At 32.1% G+C, this 21,097-nt stretch overlaps 2 protein-coding genes across 2 annotated transcripts in view; one reads left to right on the top strand and one right to left on the bottom strand.

Moving 5' to 3' along the window:
* Window positions 1–2,772: 2,772 nt before the first annotated feature.
* LOC145119135 (uncharacterized) lies at window positions 2,773–3,610 on the bottom strand. Its single transcript, XM_079054761.1, has 4 exons — window positions 3,532–3,610; window positions 3,348–3,424; window positions 3,132–3,212; window positions 2,773–3,021 (listed from the first exon to the last, which is right to left on the bottom strand). The coding sequence occupies exons 1-4, from the start codon at window positions 3,551–3,553 to the stop codon at window positions 2,878–2,880; spliced, it is 324 nt and encodes a 107-aa protein (XP_078910887.1). The 5' UTR covers window positions 3,554–3,610; the 3' UTR covers window positions 2,773–2,877.
* Window positions 3,611–14,633: 11,023 nt separating this feature from the next.
* Window positions 14,634–21,097, top strand: part of LOC145121048 (uncharacterized) — a 28,995-nt gene continuing 22,531 nt past the window's right edge. The window contains exons 1-3 of the mRNA XM_079056830.1: window positions 14,634–14,683; window positions 14,774–14,844; window positions 18,571–19,080. Coding sequence (XP_078912956.1) covers window positions 14,781–14,844; window positions 18,571–19,080 — 574 coding nt within the window. The 5' untranslated portion in view covers window positions 14,634–14,683; window positions 14,774–14,780. The remainder of the gene's footprint in view (window positions 14,684–14,773; window positions 14,845–18,570; window positions 19,081–21,097) is intronic.

Below are 21,097 nucleotides of genomic sequence, written 5' to 3'. Positions count from 1 at the left end.
TTAACTTTTTGTAATCATTTGGGTCATATCGACCCTTAACCAGGTCAAAAATCGCTTGAAACGGGGTAAAACGGGTAAAATAGCCTTAAGGACCTGGAACTGAAGCTTCAGGACCGAAGCCTCTCATCCGAGGCCTCGGATCCGAAGCCTCTCATCAGGACCGAAGCTGAAGCCTCTCAGGAGACCGAATCCGAAGCCATCAGACAGCAGCCTCGCATGCGAGGGTCCGAATCCGGCCTCCATGCGAGAGGTCTCGCAGACGACCTTTTTTTACCGGTTTTTCGACTACGACTTCGTTTTAACTCCGTTTTTCATTATTTTAACGTGGGATTTTCACCCAAAACTTTATTTTATAAACTAAGGCCCCAAAATATATAAATCTCCAGGGTTTTTATAAAAATATATTAAAAGAATTAGTGGTTGAACTAATTATTGAGGGAATATTTGTTTTTCCTTAATTTATGGCAAAAGCAAACCACCACCACCTCACTCTATGATCAGCCACTCTTTCCCACTACCCCTTGTCTCCTTAGTGGACCTTTACACCTAATCTCCAGCTCTTCCCACGTTCTAAGAGCTGGAGGATTGATCCTCTCTCCTCATTCTCCATAAAGTCCTTTCATTCTACACTTAACAACCAAAGAACACTCTCCAAAATTCTCTCATCTTTTCTCTCAACTTCAAGAACTTCAAGGCTTTCTCCAGGGATTTCTTTCTTCAATTAGTAAGTATCTTCATCATTCACATAATTATTAAACTCCATTCTACTCAAATCATTGATATCTTACACAAATTCCATCTTATTCGGTGTTAGATTCTCGAATCATCAAGACATCTTCTTAGTGTTCTTGGTTTGAACACTTCCTCTCTCTCACTTTCATCTACTGGAACCACATAAGGTGAGTTCATACCCCTACATTTACATGTTTTTCTTAAGTTTTAAGGGGGGAATACAAGTAAAATCATCAAGAACACAATTAAACTTTTTCTATCAGATTACATCAGAAAAGATGAACTTCGATCACGGACTGTTTTGGTCAACTTAAAAATTTTAGTTTTCAAAAACTGTTCCAGGTGCAAGTAGTTCAAACTCTTAGCTTTAAAATGGCTACTTGCACATCTCCATATGATTTTTCTACAATTTATGGTGATTTTTACAAAACTGCCTGTCATTTCAGAGGCAAACCCGGACCAGTCTGTGATTATGAACATTTTCACCTCTGTTAAAGATCACTAAAAATCATGATAAAATTTACGAACAAACTAGACTCATATTCCAAACTCTCAGAATTTGCGGATTTGGATTTAGAGCTTTGATGATTTTTCTATAAATTTTCTAAGAACAGTAACAGAAACTGTATTCAACGAAAAGTTGCTGTCAATTTCATTTCACCTTGTAACATGTTGAGCAAGGTGTATATCTTTATGTGATTATATGTTATTGCAATATATGACATTTTATCTTAATATTTAGACATACATCAGTTTACAAATGGATTTGGACATATAAAATATAAAGAATAACAAGTGATTATAATCAAAGTACAACCGATACATTCAAACATTTAATAAACTATTTTGAATATAGTTTGCATACATTACTACGTACTACCCTTGGTTGATAAACTATAATAGGTATAGTTTATGATACATTACATAACACATACATTTAAAAAGGGTACATTTATACAAAGGATATTTTCATTAAGCAAGGTACGGCCATACGGTACCAAGTTTTCATAACACGTAATTCCGTTAATGACTTTGTGAGACATTTACTTCAAATTACCATTAAGTCCTGTATTGTAACCAGAGTCTCCTTGAGGGAGAGAGTGATAGTTGTGTATAGATCTATATTGGGTTTGACAAACCCACACCTAAACTGCATGCAACAGTTAGACCGATAGGTCTGGGGTGACAAATGTCATAACATTTCCGACACCCGAAGAACGTCGTTTTAGGCAACCTTGGTCATAGCATGGTTATAATAAACTCACACAAAATATTAATAAATATTGGAATTTACGGGAACTTCATTAAAATTAAACGAGTTTATGTCGATTTAAACTTACATTATATATTATAAGTAAGAAAAGTTACTTATACATTTCGGTCTTTGAATTTAAGACTACATATACATTTTAAGGAAAATATTGGATTTTCTAAAACAAATACTACTTTTACAAACGAAAGGCTTTTAATAATATCAAACAAAAGCTTATGAACTCACCAACCTTTGTGTTGACACTTTTCCAAACAACTTGTATTCTCAGGAAATCATTAAACAGGTAACCAAGTGCTTTTGAGGATGGGACGCTAAGGCGTCTACTATTTCATATTTTGTCAACATATTGTAATTGATTCGTAAACATGTAATTCATACAATGATGTAACTTTTTCAATTATATATATGTTGGTTGTGTTTGCTTGAATTACTATTACAATTGTTGTTATGATACTATACATGAAGTCCTCCACCCCCGGACGTTTCCGCCATCCTTAGTTTGGGGGTGTGACAACTTAATGTTTATACTTAAAACCTGTTTCCGAGTCTATTTTTTTGGATTGGGAGCAGGAAGGATGGGATAAATTCAAACATCAAAGTCAATTGGGTTGGTTGGTTGCAAAACCTCAGCCTTGCTAATTATTGTTTGTAATGTTGTTTTGACTTTTGATTCTAGCATCTTGGTAGCTTAATGATATTAAAAAAGAAGATTGTCATTCCTCATAACATACACATAATGAATGATTGTGTTAAGAAGTTGATGGGTTTAAATTTAGGAAAAAGAAGAGGAGAAAAACCTCATTCAGTTGGTACACACTAGCTAGTTACTGTTTACTGAAAATAAAACATAATAATATTATTCAGATACTTAATTAGGAGACCTTCGATGGTAGTTCCAGGTTGTTGTTATTGTTGTTGTTGCTTAGAAACTGCTCCAGTCTCTCCATCCGAGATCTTTGGAGACCAACAATCTTAGCTTCAAATTCTGCTTCCTCTTGGTCTCCAGGTTCACCAACCTGCATAAAAGAGACATTAGCTATACATCAGATAACTCATATTTTTCTACTTATATATGTGATGTGGTACTTTGCTAAAAAAACAAAACCCAAAATCCGGGCTCCATTACCTTCCTCAAAGATCTTAGGGTTTCCAGATTCTCAGCCAACTCAGCTTCCAATTCCTTGACACTTTTCACATGTTCCGCAATCTGCATAGGTTATCAAAACATACATTAGCTATACATCTGAAAACTCATAGAAAAACATCAAGTTTTCCCAAATTCTACGACTCAAATTTCACCAATCAATGCAATTAAACAAACTCTAGGAGTGTGTGACGAGACCTGGGCACGCACATATGCAGCTGTTTGCTTTCGGAGTTCAATCAGCGCCGCCAACAACGCTTTTTGTTGTTTCCTCTCTGGTACGGGAGAACGCGGTCAAAGAAAAAGAGATGTAAGAAAGGTTGATTAATTATTGCACCATTCTATTAACAATGGAATAAGTTGCACAGGTAACATAAACTACCTTCAAGAACCCTAGACGCCATCAGTTCGCGTTTTTCGAAATCGCTCCAAACGAATGAAAAAAAATTGCTTCACCTTACGTGCCAACACTCCTTTAAAATGGGTTAATTGCATATATATATATATATATATATATATATATATAATTGAGAAAGTTACATGATTGGTCCCTATGATTTTATAGATATTTTGAATTAGGTCCACTTTTTTTAATTGCAACACTCTCTATCCCTATGATTTCAATTGTTTCAATATTGATCCCTATCAAACCTAATATTACTAAATTGGCCCAACTATTTTTTTTATGTTTAATTAAAAGGTTTAAAGCTTAAAAATGAAACTAATAAAACTACTCAATCCCACCTCACCCCTCATCCTTACCTCCTCCCCTTCCATGTTGTTGAATCACAGCCATATATGCTAACAACATCATCTTCTTGGGGGTGCTTAACCATGAAGATTGCAACCACCTGAAGTTGCCTTCTTGGTCCAGAACTTTCTTTGAGATTCTCTATCCCAACTCCTCCATGTCTGAGCACCGAAAAAAGACGTAGTTCAACTAACAAAAAATGATGCAGTCCTGATGTATGCTGTTTTGAGAAGGCAAAACTCCAAAATAAAGATCAAGAAGTGGAGCAAATTTCTTTGTTTTAGTTCTTGCCTTTAAATGGAAATTGCATCTGAATAAATATTCAAACTAATGAATCGAAACTAGGAATGGAAAATGGATGGACCTTATACAAAATACTAACATGAGCTATTATCTAGCCACTAATACTGAAAACAAGGAAGATACTTAATCAAATTTAACAAACTCTCTTGCAGGTAATTTATTTCATTAGTCCCAGAATTGAGCAGGCTTTCAGATGGTGGTCTTCAGTTGGGCTGTCTTGATTTGGGCTTTTATCAAATGCCCCATCTTGTGCAACGAGCTCATCCTTGAGTGATAGTGTGGGTGATTCGTTGGGCTCTTCCCACTGTGGTAACGGGGTTGTTATTGGGTTCCCATATGCCTTTCGAAGTAATGAGACATGGAAGACATGGTGAATTCAAGCCTATGGCGTTAACCGTAGGCGGTTGGGGACTTTTCCAACTCTTTCACTGATTTTGAAAGGTCCAAAGTATCGTTTGGTTAAATTTTTTGTATCACGCTAGTGGATAGTCTTTTGGCGATATTCTTTGAGGCATAAGTAAACCATGTCGTCCACTTGGAACTCTTTTGTCGATCCTGTGTGTGCTGGCTAAGGATGTCATATGTTGTTGCGCCCTTTAAAGGTTATCTTTAAAAATTGTGTGGAGTCTTTGGTGTTCGTTGAGTGTTGTGTCTATTGAAGTAGTGGTGAAGGTCCTGGGAAGATAACGATTTAGGTCTAGAATGCGTTGACCGTAGAGAGCATGAAATGGAGGCTCTTCACTAGCAAACGTGTGAAGGTAGTTTTGGAGACATCTATTTATGACCTCCGTTTGTCCATCGGAATAGCGGGTGGTATGTGGTGGAGTACTTTAATGACGTGCCCAATTGCTTAAATAGTTCCTTCCAAAACACCACAAGGAATGATGCCTATACCGAAGACACTTTTACCAACTATACCGACGACATGTCGTCGATAAAGCCTATATCGACAACTTGTTGTTTGTACAAAGTCGTCGGTATAGCCCCGTCGGTAAAAGTGAAAAATGTCGTCGGGATAGTATTGTCGGTACAGAGCCCCCAATGCCGACGACATGTCCTCCTCAAAGGGTCGTCGGGACTGATTTTCGAGGGAAAATAAAAGTTTTATTATAAACCTATTCCGACTACCTATCGTTGGTACAAAGGTCACCTTTACCAACGACACATCGTCGGGACAGGGTTGGGCAATCCAGACGACATGTCATCTAGAAAAGCGGGTGACAGACCACTTCCATTTTAGTACTAGAGACGATATAGAATGGTGAGTAAAGGATATGATTCTATAGTTGAAGTATATTCGTTCCTTTTACCTTAACAGGAAAAGCGATATCTTTCGGCACCTCAAAGATTTGATGTTGACATTGATGTGCTAGTCCTAGCCCGGACTAAACAGATGTATTCAATTAGTAGTCTGAATCCAGTCATCATAAATTAGAAATCGAGGAATAGAATCTTGGACTATGACATTGATTTATATCCTTGTATCATGTCCACTGAATATCTTGTAGAATAAAGGAATAGTTGGTTATTTATCTAAGGGCCAACATTTGATTTTGTCAGAGTTCGGCAGTTTCTGTGGAAAGCACACTTTACTGGTTATTCAAAGTCTATATTTGTAATTGTAGTTGATGACTTATACAAGTGGAAGATTGTTGGAATATGTGTCTAAGGTCATAACTAAATTGGTAAAAGTCAAAACTAAATTAATATAAATTTATGGAATAAAAGTAAAGTCCTTCTGGGTTACTCTAGAAAGCTAGAAATGGCTTTAAGAGAGAGAGAGAGAGAGAGAGAGAGAGAGAGAGAGAGAGAAGTGATTTATTAATTTATTACATGATTAATAAATTAATTAGAAATAGTTGGAATTAATGGATTATTAATTAGAATTAATCTGGAATTAATTCGGGATTAATTAGATTTAATTAAATGTGGAAGGGATGAATTGTAATTGTTCAATAGTTGAACAAAATAAGAAATTCTAGAATAGTTCAAGGTATGTACGGTTTTCGGGTGTTATAGCCTCCTGATTAGTGATATGGTAAGGATTTAAATAAGATAACACTTGATTATTTTATTATTCAAATAAAGGCTTATCTTATATATTCACTAATTATAAATAGGACCCTTGGCATGTAATTTTTGTTCCTATACATTCAAGAACGATGAAATATGATTTTCATCTTGTATCCTCTCTCTCTAGTCGATTTCATGTGTTCTAAGATTTTGGGTGTGAACCATTAGAGAAATTCACACTATTGGATGTTTGCTTTTTCATGGAGCATTTGAAGACTCAAGAGTTAGTATATTTGAATATACTAAAGGGTATGTTTTAATCCTTATGAATTTCGATTATCAATAGGTTAGTTTGATTGTTTCATAAGTATGTTTCTATAACTTGAGAAAATTTCATAGTGTTCTAGGTTGCATGTACCCATAAGATTTTATGTAAATTACATTATGCAAATATCTTTGTTGTAACCTAGAAAACTCATCACTTTCAACCTCGAACTGAACGGTAAGGCCAACTTTTGGGTTCTTCATTGGTTGTCTCTTGAATATTATCAAGATCAGTATGGCTTCCACTAGTCCTTTTGGATATCAACTCCTTCACTTAGAAATTTCCCTTCGAGCAACAAACACTTTGTTCTCATAGGGTTTGTTACAAAACTACCGAAAAGGCTTGTTGGTTTCTCCAACTAGATAACACATCTCTATTCTAAGTTCTACATTGTCTAGCGCTTAACGATGCACCGCAAGCCTCATAATCGTAGACTCCCACATGTGCTTGTGAGGAGTGAATCCCAATTCACATCTTATAGAGTGTTTCATGGACCTTATTAGTTGGTACAAGACCAAAGAACTTCTTGTAACACTATTCATGGTACGGTCCATGAACTGTTAGTAAGTATAGTTCGACTCATCCAGTACAAAATCAATCAGTGATTTGTTTGTCTTTCCAACTAACACTATTTGTGGAAGTGTTCGGGTGGAGAAAGCTCGTTAATCTCTTTCATAGTTTGACTTAGATTTTCACTACCCCTATTGGATATGAGTGTCTCATCCAATTTCCTGGTTGATTCTTAACTTCATTTTATGAGAGTTCTGAATACCCGAAAGGTTCCAGACTTATGTTTATTCAGATAAACATGTTCATACCTTTTGAAGGTAATGAAGTTAGTCTTACCATGTATTGTGGTTAATCTGAACAATCCATTAGTGTGAACTAATTCCATCGAATATTCACATCACTAAGTGATTTATTCATCATCTATCTTGATAAACAATACTTGCATTTATAACAAGACTTGCGGTCAAATGATATCCAAAATCTGGTCCAACTGGATACTTGGTAAGAAATGCATTTCTCATTTATGTATCCAAGACTATGATTTCATAAATACATTTCGCCCGGTCCTTTTAGATGTATTTGAATTAGTACGTATTGTGGTCAATTTGGACGGCCTATTAGTAAAACTAATTCAACAGATATCTTGACTATAATATAGTGACCTTTTCATTTATCTTGACGAATATGATTTTCTTTTATCATAAGACTTGTGGTCAAATGAATTCCAAAATCCTATCCAACTGGATATTTGGTAATGCAATTCTCATTTACACATCCAAGAAGATGATTCTCCAATAATACATCTTATTCAAATAAGTTAGAACTATCTCATGAAACATTGTATAAACAAATTGAATTATAAGACCATAGACTAAACATTTTTGAAAAAGAATTTTCTTTTGATCCTATAAACAATAACAAGAGCTTGGTATTAATGATTAAATTATCTTCTTCATGTTTTAGTCTACACACTTCATATCAGTCACTGCATATTCTTTCAATTTTCAATACTCAAGCCTTAGTAAAATACTCAAAAGGATTAGAAGTAATTTCATCAGTATTATGAATTAATATATCTGATTGAAGACCAAACGTTTGGGGGGAACGACTTGTCTTTTGGTCCCATGGATAGTAGCATGGGCTCGTAATCTATGATCAAATTATATTCCCCATTTTTAGTCCTTTCACTTAAAATATATATTGGGAATTTATGCTTTATTGGTCCTTTTTTGTTTTGGTAGCCTATCATAACATGTCTTAAAATAAGCATGCCTTTGTTCCTGGCGTTTGTGGCCAAATTAGGTATACCAACACTTATCGCCCTTTTAACCATAGGCAACTAGCATTTTTCTTCTTGAAACTTCTATTCATCATAGTAAATATATGGGATTATTTGAAGTTTGAGTTTCTATGATTGGTCATTTTAATTCCAAAAGGAAACATCAACATACAACACAACTCCTCTGTGGACATCTCAAAGTTGTTCATATCAAAATCAGAGTGAACTGATCATATGGACATGTTAGCTAGTTGACTAACCCTAGTCAACTCCAAACTTAATGAAATTTCATTTTACTTCAATATGTCAGTTTACAATGTACACTTGATAAATGTTATTTCTAATAGATTAGGAAGAGATTTATCAAAGGCATGATCTTTCTTTTCATTTATGAGAACTATTCCCAAGATACGCATTTGGACAAGATTAATCATCTTAATCGTTAATCCTTTAAAAGGTTTTATAGCAGTAGATTTTAGTGGATAAGATTATAGACATCTTTCAATATCAATTTTCATTATAGTTTGCTTTATTAATCATTAGAAAATAGTTACCCTTAATAAACTTATTTAAAAAGGCTAGTATCGATATTTGGCTCTATGATGTGTAAAGGGTCGTCGTAAACATACCATAAAGTTATTAAGGTAGGCAATACTCTTTGCCAATTTCATTCTCCATGAAACTCCTTGATGTTTGAGATTCATTGACTATCAATGGCATGTTAATCTCGGATTATGCTCAATTCAAATTCTATGATGGAGTCGACGTGGATCATAGAACAAATGGTGAATCAACCATGCAAAATGCATGATCCCACTCTCAAGTTATGTTTGAGATTCGCAAGTTTCACATCATTCTCAATTATACTCTAGATTGATTTGTCGATTAACCACATGTGCTCCATCAACAAATTATAAATAAAATGTGCATTTTTCATGGGTAACATAAGATTCACATTTTTAATAAAACATGATTTTTTATATACTTTTAAGTTAATACTTCTAACTTGAACATCATTCTAACAAACTCTTTCGGTAACTCCACTTTCAAAATGCAAATAGGCGGTAGGGGTGGTAAGCTAAAGAGCTTTTTAAAAGCCAACCTTAATCGAAATCAAAGACATCTCCTTAAACCGTTCTTATAGCATTAGAGTGGGTGAGCATACTCATGGTAAGCCTGATAATGTCAATATTTAAACATGTGAGGACACATGTTGTAAATGTCTTTTATATATATATATATATATATATATATATATATATATATATATATATATATATATATATATATATATATATATATATATATATATATAAAAGACATTTACAACATGTGTCCTCACATGTTTAAATATTGACATTATCAGGCTTATATATATACCATTCTAGTTACAAACCGATAATTACATCACTTGTCGACGATTTCACAATTTCTTCTAAATTTTCTCCACAGACAAATGATGAATTTAGCCAGAGGTCAAAGGCTCCTTACTCAAGTTCGATTGGATCATTAATGTATGTTATGGTGTATTCTCAGTCTAACTTATCACATGCTTTGACTGTTGTAAGTCATTTTATAGCTAATTTAGGAAAACAACATTAGAAAGCCTTCTAATGGATATTCTGATACCTTAAAGGTACTTCTAAGGCTTGTTTGGAATTTGGGAAATCAACATTTAGGTTATGTGGATACGTCAATTCAGATAATATATACATTGAATCTCAACAAAAGAATATCACTCACCGATTATATTTTTTACTATTGGTGGTTGTGTCGGGAGTTAGAAGGCTACACTTCAATCTAACGTTGCTTTGTCTACTACGAAAGTTGAGTGCATCACTATTTCCGAAATGTGTAATTAGGGTACTTGTCATAGAGGGTTTCATGGTGAGTTATGTGGTGATTTGTATTGCACTACAATTTATTGTGATAGTCAAAGTGTGATATGCCTCACGAAGGATTCGATGTTCCACGAGCGAATAACATACACTGACACATGACATCATTATATCAGAGATGTTATTACCTAATGCAATATCAAGGTGATAAAGATTGGTACCAAAGACAACTAGGTCGACATGATGACAAAGTCACTCCTAATTGACAAATTTGAACTTTTTTCAGATTTGGTTGGTATTTAAAATTAACTCCTTAAGGGCTTTTTCAACACTATATGTTTTTCATTTTCTCATGATCGTTGAAGGTTATGTTGTTGGAGATTGGTTTCGCCTCAATGTAGAGTTTGTTAAATGTGGCCTGAAACATCCCCAAATTTACGGTCATTTTTTTTAAATATAATTATGTTTATTTTAAAACAAAGTATTTCTTTTGTTGCGGAATTGGTCCCTAAAATATTACTTCAATGTTAGATAATATTAACAATAAACATTTCCGAAGAAACGTTCGATATTGATATATTTTCAAAACTGGGGATGTTATAACTGATACAAAACATAAGCGTAAACAGATCTTACATTAATTTATACTAATGATCTGTGTCTTCGTTAATCTCTCAGTGTAATGTATCTTCGCATCAATACCTATGATACACATAAACTGAGTGATTTAGGTTGGGAAACCTGGTGAGATACATATGGGTTTCAACCCACAATAATATAGTTAATTTGTTTATTCACATATTTATGTCAAACAATTAACCCGATTACCCATCCCCATTTTCTTTATTTATTCTTCCCTAAGGATTTATCCTAAGGGTCATCGTCTACATCACATTTACTTGTCATCACCTAATTCACATTTCCTTATATATTTATTGCTAAGGACTTTTCCTAAGGATCATCGCCTAAATCGCATAGACAGTATTGATTTTACATTTAAAACACTCGCAAAAACAAAAAACTATCATAATATTAGATAGAATATTACATTGAAGACACGAATTTACATTTAAAACATTCGCAAAAACAAAAACACAACACAATACATGAAACTGAGACCTAACACCACTTCAAACACCGCTGCCTTTTAAGGTTGGTATAACACTCAACCTTCTAGGTTGATTACCTTAACGAAGATGGTCTCTGAGAGAGCCGCTACCCACTTTGGACACCACTGCATGGTACACCCAGGTTGATTACCTTAACTAAAACTCAAATTTCAAATATTGTCTTATCCAAAGATTAAACAAAATAGCTCAATGCTTTATAATTTACTCTTACGCTTAATTCATGAGTTCTAACAAAGAAACGAAAAGAATAAGAAAAAAAAAGAAATAGAAAAAAAATTATTTCTGTGTTCCCAAAAAAGAAATAAATATTTTGTTTTTCCGAGCTAAAAGAAAGAAAACAAATTAAATCAAGTCTTATTTTCAAGATCAAATTCATTTGTTTCCAAATCCATTCAAATTGAAAAAAATAATAATAAATAAATAAACTATGAGGCAAGATTATACCTCCTTTTCGTTTCTCTTCTTTCAAATTCATTACATTAAAAAAAACTAAGAAACATCTATTTTCACTTTTGTTCTAATTTTTGTCTATTTCTTTTCATTTCTTTCTTTAATCGAGGCTCTCGGGAACTAAGCGATTATATTTTATTAGAAACTAGGTGTAAGACCCATGTATTACATGTTGGTGATTTTAGTGTCACCATGTCATTTTAAGTAACTGGAACTAACATGTGAGCTAAGGGGCTTCATAATTTATACTCTATTATATGTACGGGGTTGTGCGGAGTGCACGCATGTATAAGATCGAATTAGAAGCCGGTTCGACGACTAGTTGGGGGTCCAGGGGCAGCGCCCCCGGGTCCGGGGTTTCCAAAGGGGCAGCGCCCCTTTGGCGGGGTCTAGGGGCAGCGCCCCTAGCGGGGTCCACGAGGCAGAGCCCATGGCTGGGGTCCCGCTGCCAAGTCAGCAGGCGGGGTCGAGGGGCAGAGCCCCCACGGGGTTTGGGGCAGCGCCTAAATCCTCATTTCTTGAGGGTGATTATGGTAAAACTAACGAAACTCGTTAGTTTTTGGTAACCCTAAATCCTCATTAAATCCGGATTAACATTACTTGCTTCCAAAGCAACTAATGACGGCCCAACCCTAATGAAACCCTAATCGTGTTTAATATATAAACAACTCTTCCTCTACAGAAGAGGGGGACGATCTTAAGCTATCGTTTCATCATACTTTCAGAGAATCCTCTAGCATATTGGCTTACATCTTCTGTGCCTAGAAACGTAAGTGTCCATTTGGATTATCCTAGGCTGAATTTCTTGTAACCCAGACATAGGGTAGAAATATCAGTTCGGAAAGTGATATCACGATCGAAGTTGGTATCCAGATCTCCACCACAAACCCTAATTCCCAACATTACATGGGTTAATTAAAAAAATTTAATATAAAAGTCTAAATATTTAAAAACTTTGTATGTATAAGAAAATAAGAAAAATAATGAATTATTAAAATTGATATTTTTTGATCTTTTAAATTTAAATAAATAAACAAAATAAATTAATGAGCTTTAATTTGATTATTTTGAAATAAAAAGGTAAGTCCATTAATGAAATTAATATTCATTTATTACTACATTTATTGTAATTATTACATTAAAGTATTATGTGGAATTTATTAAAATAGAAAACCCATAAAATGACATGTAGAAAAAAATTAATTCAAAATAACTACAAAATGACATTTGGCAAATTGAATGAGAGTGTGACATGTGGCAAAAAAAAACATTCATTTATTAGAGTAGATATTTTTTGATCTTTTAAATTTAAATAAATAAACAAAATAAATTAATGAGCTTTATTTTGATTATTTTAAAATAAAAATGTAAGTTCATTAATGAAATTGATATTCATTTATTACTACATTTATTGTAATTATTACATTAAAGTATTATGTGAAATTTATTAAAATAAAAAACCATAAAATAACATGTGGAAAAAAATTAATTCAAAATAACTACAAAATGACATTTGGCAATTGAATGAGAGTGTGACATGTGTAAAAAAAACATTCATTTAGAAACAGAGAAATAATTAATAAGATAATTGAAGTAGAGCATATTGGTCTGATAACAAATTAAAAGAGATAAGCAAAATTTGTTAAGCAAAAAGCAATCGAGGCGTGACAACCACAAGCATATATCGTTCTTTTAAAAATCATGGGATTGCAAAAGAGATTCAACATTTCAACGCATACTTCTTTTAAAAATCATCCAAGGCGTAAGTAGGCTTCAACGAATATTTTTTCGGTGCGACTCAAGCAAAGAATTAAGAACCTACGAACGACTTTAATTCTTTTGGGGGGCCAGAACTGGCAGTATGCCAGTACAGTGTACACAGATGTGAGATGACAATTTAGTGATTTACATTGTCATATTTATTTTACTTATTTATTTTTTTTTCAATACATTAATCCAAAATTATATGTGGAAAAATCTAAATTTATAAGAATTTCAGAACTCCAACAAAATAATTAGATTGAAGAAGTTATGACTTGATGATAAGGATATAAAATAAAACATGATATATATATATATATATATATATATATATATATATATATATATATATATATATATATATATATATAAGAAATCTTAAGAAGAATTTTGTTTTCAAAAGTTTTTAATTATTAGTTTTATAAAATATTGTTTTTAAAATAAGATGTTAACCGTTAACAATACATTTTTGAGAAGTTCTTTTTGTGTTAAATTTATTGAGATGGATCCCAATCATGTGTACATGTTACATAAAACTGGTTATGAGACTACAAGGATATGGTATGATACTCTTTTATATTTTCTTATTCAAAGGGGATAGACTAGAGTTTGCATTAACAATTAACAATACCCTGTTACATACAAAGGTTAAAAATGATTTAATTATGGTGTTAAATTTATGTGGATAATATTATTTTTGATTTATTCAATGATACTGTTGTACATCTTTTAGAAATTCGATGGACAAAAATATCTGCTGTAATTAATAAATGATCAGTTTGAGACAGTTAAAAGTAAAATACGTTGTAACTTTAAAAAGTATTTGAATAAAAATATTATGAGTATATTTAAAATTTGGTCTGTATAGTGTATTTCTTTCTTTGTTAGTTTGGTTCAAAAGCAAAATGAAAATGAACATCTAGGGACTATATCTGCAGCGAGTTGAAAAAAAAAATGGAAACTTAAAACATATCTATGATTTTTAGTGAAATAAAAGGACCAAATTTCTATTTTACTAATAAATCGCTTTAGTTATTCGTCTTCAGCTCTTTCTTGGAACAAAGGGGACGTTATATATAGATCCATTTCTATGTCTTAATTATGCTCTCTCATTCCTACTTACTACAATACATACTGATTCAGCAAGTACATTTTACTCTTCTTTGGAGTTTAGGTAGTTTCAATCTCACAAAATACTATATATCTCATGCATGGTGTCATCCTTTATCGATTTCAATTACTAATAGTGTGATTATATATGCAGGTCGGAAATGAACACCGGAAGCACTTCATATAGCCATCGACAGCCGAACCTACCTTGTGGAGATCTACTTGGTAAACTCTTGTATCGTTTAAGGATTATCATGAACTTGACACCCTTGTTTGTTTACTATTTCATAGCAAATTAAATTTTTATATTGCTATAATGTTAGCTGTCTCGTACGTAGGCTACTTGTTGGCAGTTTATGACCTGGTCTGATTAAGCACGATCACAAGTTCTTTTTGGTGACAAAATATCTTTTATTACACTGTGAAAACTATTTAAAATTAGTATTTTGGGTTTAGTTTATTTTTGTCACTTAACTTTTGGTTTTGTGTTTATTTAGTCATTTAACTATTTTAAAGTTTTAAAAGGTCATCAAACTTTTGACTTTGTGCTCATTTAGTCACTTAATTTTTGGTTTGGTCACTTAACTTTCAGATTTGTGCTCATTTAGTCACCTAACTTTTAAAATTGTGCTCATTTAGTCACTAAACTTTTAAAAAATTTTGAAAGTTTAGTGAATAAATGAACACACAATTTTCAAAGTTAGGTGACTAAATGTGATCAAAACAAAAGTTAAGTGCCTAAATAAGCACAAAGCTAAAAGTTTGATGACCTTTTAAAACTTAAAAAGAGTTAAGTGATCAAATGAGCACAAAAACAAAAGTTAAGTGACCAAAAATGACCTAAACCCTAGTATTATTTATGGAAATTCCACAAGAGGTACAACACAATAATATATATAGGGAAATTACTAAAAAATCAATATATTTTGACCTCATTAACAATTTAGTTTTTATCTTATTTTTTTATTTAATTAAGTCCCAAGAACCGATAATTATTTCTATTTTAACAATTTTACCCGGTAACCGGTCAAAAATAGAATATGATGCTTTTTTCGCAAATAGATCAAAATAAAAGGATTTTGTTTTAAAAATATATTGTTTTTAATTTTTTAATATTATCTTATTCTCTTAGTATAGTATTAATGTATAGTTTTTGTGTGACACAATATTATCTTATTGTATTTTTCTGTTATTATCGTACAATATTCTCACTAGAACAAACATAAGAATCTAAAAGTTATAAAAAATAAATTTAGAAAAAAAAGCATTATTAAACAAATGATATAAAGCTTGTTAAAATAACGATCTTGATCTTATGATCGTATGATCACCTAGGTACAATGATCTCTATTCAAGATGTATCTTTTATGTTTTAAGTATTTATTATTATGTTCTTCACAACTTATATAGGATCTTACCATCACGATTTTGCAAAGTAAAAAAACAGTCCTACATAGAAGGAAGAAGATACCATAAAATTAATATAAGATAATACAATCCGTTAGACAACAATATTATAAAAACGATTTTTTTTTAAGAAATTAAATTATTTCCATAATAGATATTCTCTGCTAGACAAAAAAAATACAATAAAATTAATGTAAGATAATACAATACGTCAAACATAAATATTATTAAAACGATTATTATTATAAGAAAAAAAATTATTTTCAAAATAACTATTATCTGTTAGACAAAGAAAATACAATAATATTAATATAAAATAATACAATTTGATAGACATAAATATTATAAAAAAATGTTATTAAAAAAACTATTTTCAAAATAGATATTCTCTGTCAAACAAAGAAAATATCATAAAATTAATATAAAATAATACAATCCGTTAGACAGAGAATATTATAAAAATCATTAATTTTAAAAGAAAAAAAAATTATTTTCATAATAGATATTTGTTGTCATACAAAAAAGTACTATAGGATTTGATGTAAAACAATATATTCCGTTTTAAAGAAATATTGAAGATTTTTTATTTTATTTTAAAGAAAATATTGTATGATATTAGTAGCGATATACAATAACATAATAGTAAGATAATATTATAAAAATAAAAAAATAATATATATTTTTTTAAATCGTCATATTCTGTTGTTAACTGGTTTACCGGATAAAATGATCAAAATACAAACAATTGCCAATTTTTGGGGCATATATATATATAGGGAAGAGTTATTTGGAAAACAAAAAAACCCTAAAAATCATAAAAATGCATAAAAAAAATACCTAGAGATCACAAGACTTTTTTTTTTACATTTTTTATGAAAAAATCGCAGGTTTTTAAAGAAATTCGCTGAAAAAAAATTTGAAAAAAAAAAAAAAACTGATTTTTTATTTTTTTTTTCAGCGAATTTTTATAAAAAGCTGCGAATTTTTATAAAAAGCTACGATTTTTTATAAAAAAAAAATTCAAAAAAAAGTTTTGTGATCTCTAAGTATTTTTTTTTATGCATTTTTATGATTTTTAAGGTTTTTTTTAAGGTTTTTTGTTTTTCATAGAACCTAAACATATATATATATATATATATATATATATATATATATATATATATATATATATATATATACACGCGCGCGCGAACGGTGAGATCACTAAGTATTTTTAGATTTTAGGATCAAAATCTTAACCATTAGGTTAAGAGTGATGTCCCTTAGTAAATTAGAAGCGTATACTTCGGATTTAACATAAACCAATACGTTTATTTGTTTTTTGTTTTTTTAATTTTCTTGCTTACTTTTTATATAAGAAACTAAAAATTAAAAAATTCATAATTTTTTTCCTCTATAAATAGAAGTCTATATTGATATAATTTTATCTTATTTTATTTTACAAATCTATATTGGTGATGTACACATATGCACATTTGTGTTTGTTATATATATATATATATATATATATATATATATATATATATATATATATATATATATATATATATAAAGAGAGAGAGGAAGTTCATTTAACAAAGAAAAAAAGGTTGGCAACGCGAGAATAAATATGGGCCACCAATTTTTCATTGTCGTTGAAGCATACCGTCGTAATGGGGGAGCTAATATTCATATATGAATATATACAGGACCACCACCACCCTTTTCTTCCCCATCTCCATAACCGACACCCTTATTTCTGCCACCAATCGCCACCATCACTGCCACCTCTACCACAACTCTCTTCACCACCGAGAGAACCTTTGTCACCAACCACTTTAGTCATATATGAACAATTGCTTATGAATATACAATATATGAATAATAGTTAAGAATAAATCATATTTGAATAAATTCTGTATGAATAATGATTTGTGAGATACCACACAATATCAATATATAATTATACTTAATTTAATATTCACTTATGAATATTTCCTAGCCTCACAAGTATGTTGGAGCTTAAGCGGTAGATAATGAAATTTGTGATCCATATTCATTCTTTCATTGTCAATTTTTTTTTATTCTTATTTGAACGTCTCTCTTTATACATCTACTCTAATAAATAATTTTTTTTTCACATGTCATGTTGTCATTCATTTTGCCACATATCATTTTTTTGTTATTTTAAATTAACTTTTTTCCTGTGGAATTTATGGTTTTTTTTTCCATTTGTTTAAGGGAACTGAGTAATATAACCCATATAAACAAGTATTTTAATAATAATAACCGCCTAAAATAAAATATTTGTGGAAAAGATAGCGGGATGATAGTAATTAGGATAGATTTACACCTAAAAATAAAATATATATATATATATATATATATATATATATATATATATATATATATTCAGCGGGATGATAGTAATTAGGATAGATTTACACCTAAAAATAAAATATGATCACCGGCTTAGCTATACATCATGTGTTAGAGAAAAAGATAGCTTATTGTCGGTACTTAATTAATAACCTTCCTTAACCTTTTCAATTGCTTTATATATAGGAAATGAAGACGCCTACAACAAAATTTGTGTTCCTCTCTATAATGCATCAATGAGATGTGACTGGGAAGCTGCTAGTGTCATCCTTGGTGAACACCAAGGCCTAGATCTGTTGGGGTTTGCCATCACTGAAAATTATGATACTGCGCTTCACATTGCATCATCTGCAAAAAGCAGCAGGTTAATGGAAATGTTTGTGGAAAAGCTAGTAAATAAGATGACAAAGGAACAATTAGAGCTCCAGAACAAATGTTATTACACCGCACTGTGCTTAGCAGCAGCAGATAGCGCAGGAAATGTGAATATTGCCATGACTATGGTGGAGAAGAATAGGGCGCTATTAGATATCCCTGCTCGTGAAGGATTGATGCCACTTTCCATTGCTTCGAGATCAGGACAACGTAATATGGTACAACTTTTCTATGATAATTCTAACAAGATGACTGGTGACTTTTGGACAGATCAGAACCGTAGTCAGGTTCTCCACAACTGTGTAGAAGTCGATCTCTTTGGTAAGTATTTATACATTTCTTTCGATATAAATTTTTTCAGAACGACGAGTTAGTAGGTGCATGGGATTGAACCCATGACCTCCTTGTTACAATCACCTTGTTAGACACCATGTTAACCAAATGGGCTAGTCCCAACTTATTTTCAACATAAATGCCGTTAAAATGTAGTTACACAGTGATACTAAATATTTTCTTTGAATCCTCATTTCTGAATTATCAACATTATATAAGAAGTGTATTGAGTGGGCTTTGGGGCAATAATGGTAGCGCCAATAATAACAATGAGAATTACGATAATAATTAACATACCTAACATCTCCTGACTGTTTGAATGAGAGGGTATGTCCGAACATTTAATATAGACTGAAACTCATTAAATAAAGATGAAGGAAGACTCTTAGTGAAGTTGTTCGCATATTGAGAAGATGAGGGACATGATGCACCCATAGTTGATCCATCGTGACTTTGTCACGAACGAAATGGATCTCAATGTCAAAATGTTTGGTTTGTTAATGACAAACTAGATTGGAAGAAAGATAAACCACACTTATATATCACAATAAGCAATCGTGGTAGTAAGAATTAGTTGGTGTAGCTCCTGGAGAAGATTGCAAATCCAATATGTATTGGTGAAAACATTAGCCACTCTATAGCACTCTGCTTTATTAACCCGAAATTCCCAATGTACAACATAAGATATGCAGTATAGACAAATAAAGAGGAGTCCCAACGACTATGTATGAAACTGAGGTTGATAGAGAGATCTCTAAAGAATAAAAACATAATTATGAAAAGAAGAATCCTTAAATCCATTCGGTTGATGCATATAGACAGTCTTTTGAAGACGACCGTGAAGAAAAGGTATTTTTTAACATCAAGTTGGCGAATAAGCCAACTATGAGATACTACGTGGACAAGTATAATTTGTATGGTGGAAGGTTTGACTACCGTACTCAACGTCTTGTAACAATCAAGTACTAGGCCTTTAACAACAACCATTGGCGGCTATGTGAGCATTGTAACGAGACAGAGACCCGTCAACATTGTGTTTATTTTTAAAAATCCATATAAAATTAATAATATTTGCATCTTTGGGATGGGGAACCAGAATCCAAGTGTTGTTAGAAAGAAATGCATCATGTTCTTTCATTACGTTTTTCCATTTAGAATCATTGAAAGCCTAAGATTAATTTCGGGGAATCAGAGATGTAGAATCCACATGAAGATTGAGTTTTTGTATCGTTTTAGAGAAGCTAACACGAGATTAAATGGCCATAGCCTAAAGATACGAGTTTGGAGGGAAGACATCAGGAGTGGGAGCCAATGTAGGGTTTCTAAAACAAGATAACTTCGATTAGGAGTTGTTGAGGCAATATTATCGGATGAGGTTGTCTCAGACAAGAAGGTTATTGCTAAAGTGGCAGCGGTGGCGGTTGTTAGTTTTGGTGTGGAGGTAATATTGGTGAGGTCTTGAGGAGATGGATTTCCAAGGAATGTTTGAGATATGGTGTTTGGTTCATAAAGTGGTTCAAGGAAATCATATGAAGATGATTTCATTGGTGTCATGGAGCCGAAGGGAAAGATAGACTCATCAAATGTAACATGCCTGGATACAATTATTTTATTTTAGATATGCTTTAAACATTGATATCCTCTATGATGTGGAGGATACCCAATACAGTTGCAAGGGGTGGTCCGAGGGTTAAGTTTATGGGAAATTGTGAGATAAAGATAACAAAGACTAAACCTGATATGGATGGCCATGTAAAGAGCCTCGACCCAACAGGTGGGGGGAAAACAGACATGGAAGAGTATAATATGAATGGTATTTTTGATGATACAAACCATACTTTGGATTTTCCATTTTTTGAGGTGTATACAAACAAGAGCCATGGATGTGAATGCCATTTGAATCACAAAGTTGATAAAAATTGGGCATTGTCATATACTCCACCATTATCACATTGAAACATTGGTGTTTTAGTTTGGAATTGAATGTGGACATAGGAACGAAAGG

The sequence above is a fragment of the Lactuca virosa genome, chromosome 6 (genome assembly GCF_052849685.1).
Source record: "Lactuca virosa cultivar CGN04683 chromosome 6, Lactuca_virosa_CGN04683_v6, whole genome shotgun sequence".
Lineage (NCBI taxonomy): Eukaryota > Viridiplantae > Streptophyta > Magnoliopsida > Asterales > Asteraceae > Lactuca > Lactuca virosa.
The sequence above is the reverse complement of the archived record's forward strand: the minus strand, read 5'-3'. Positions and strand labels throughout refer to the sequence as shown.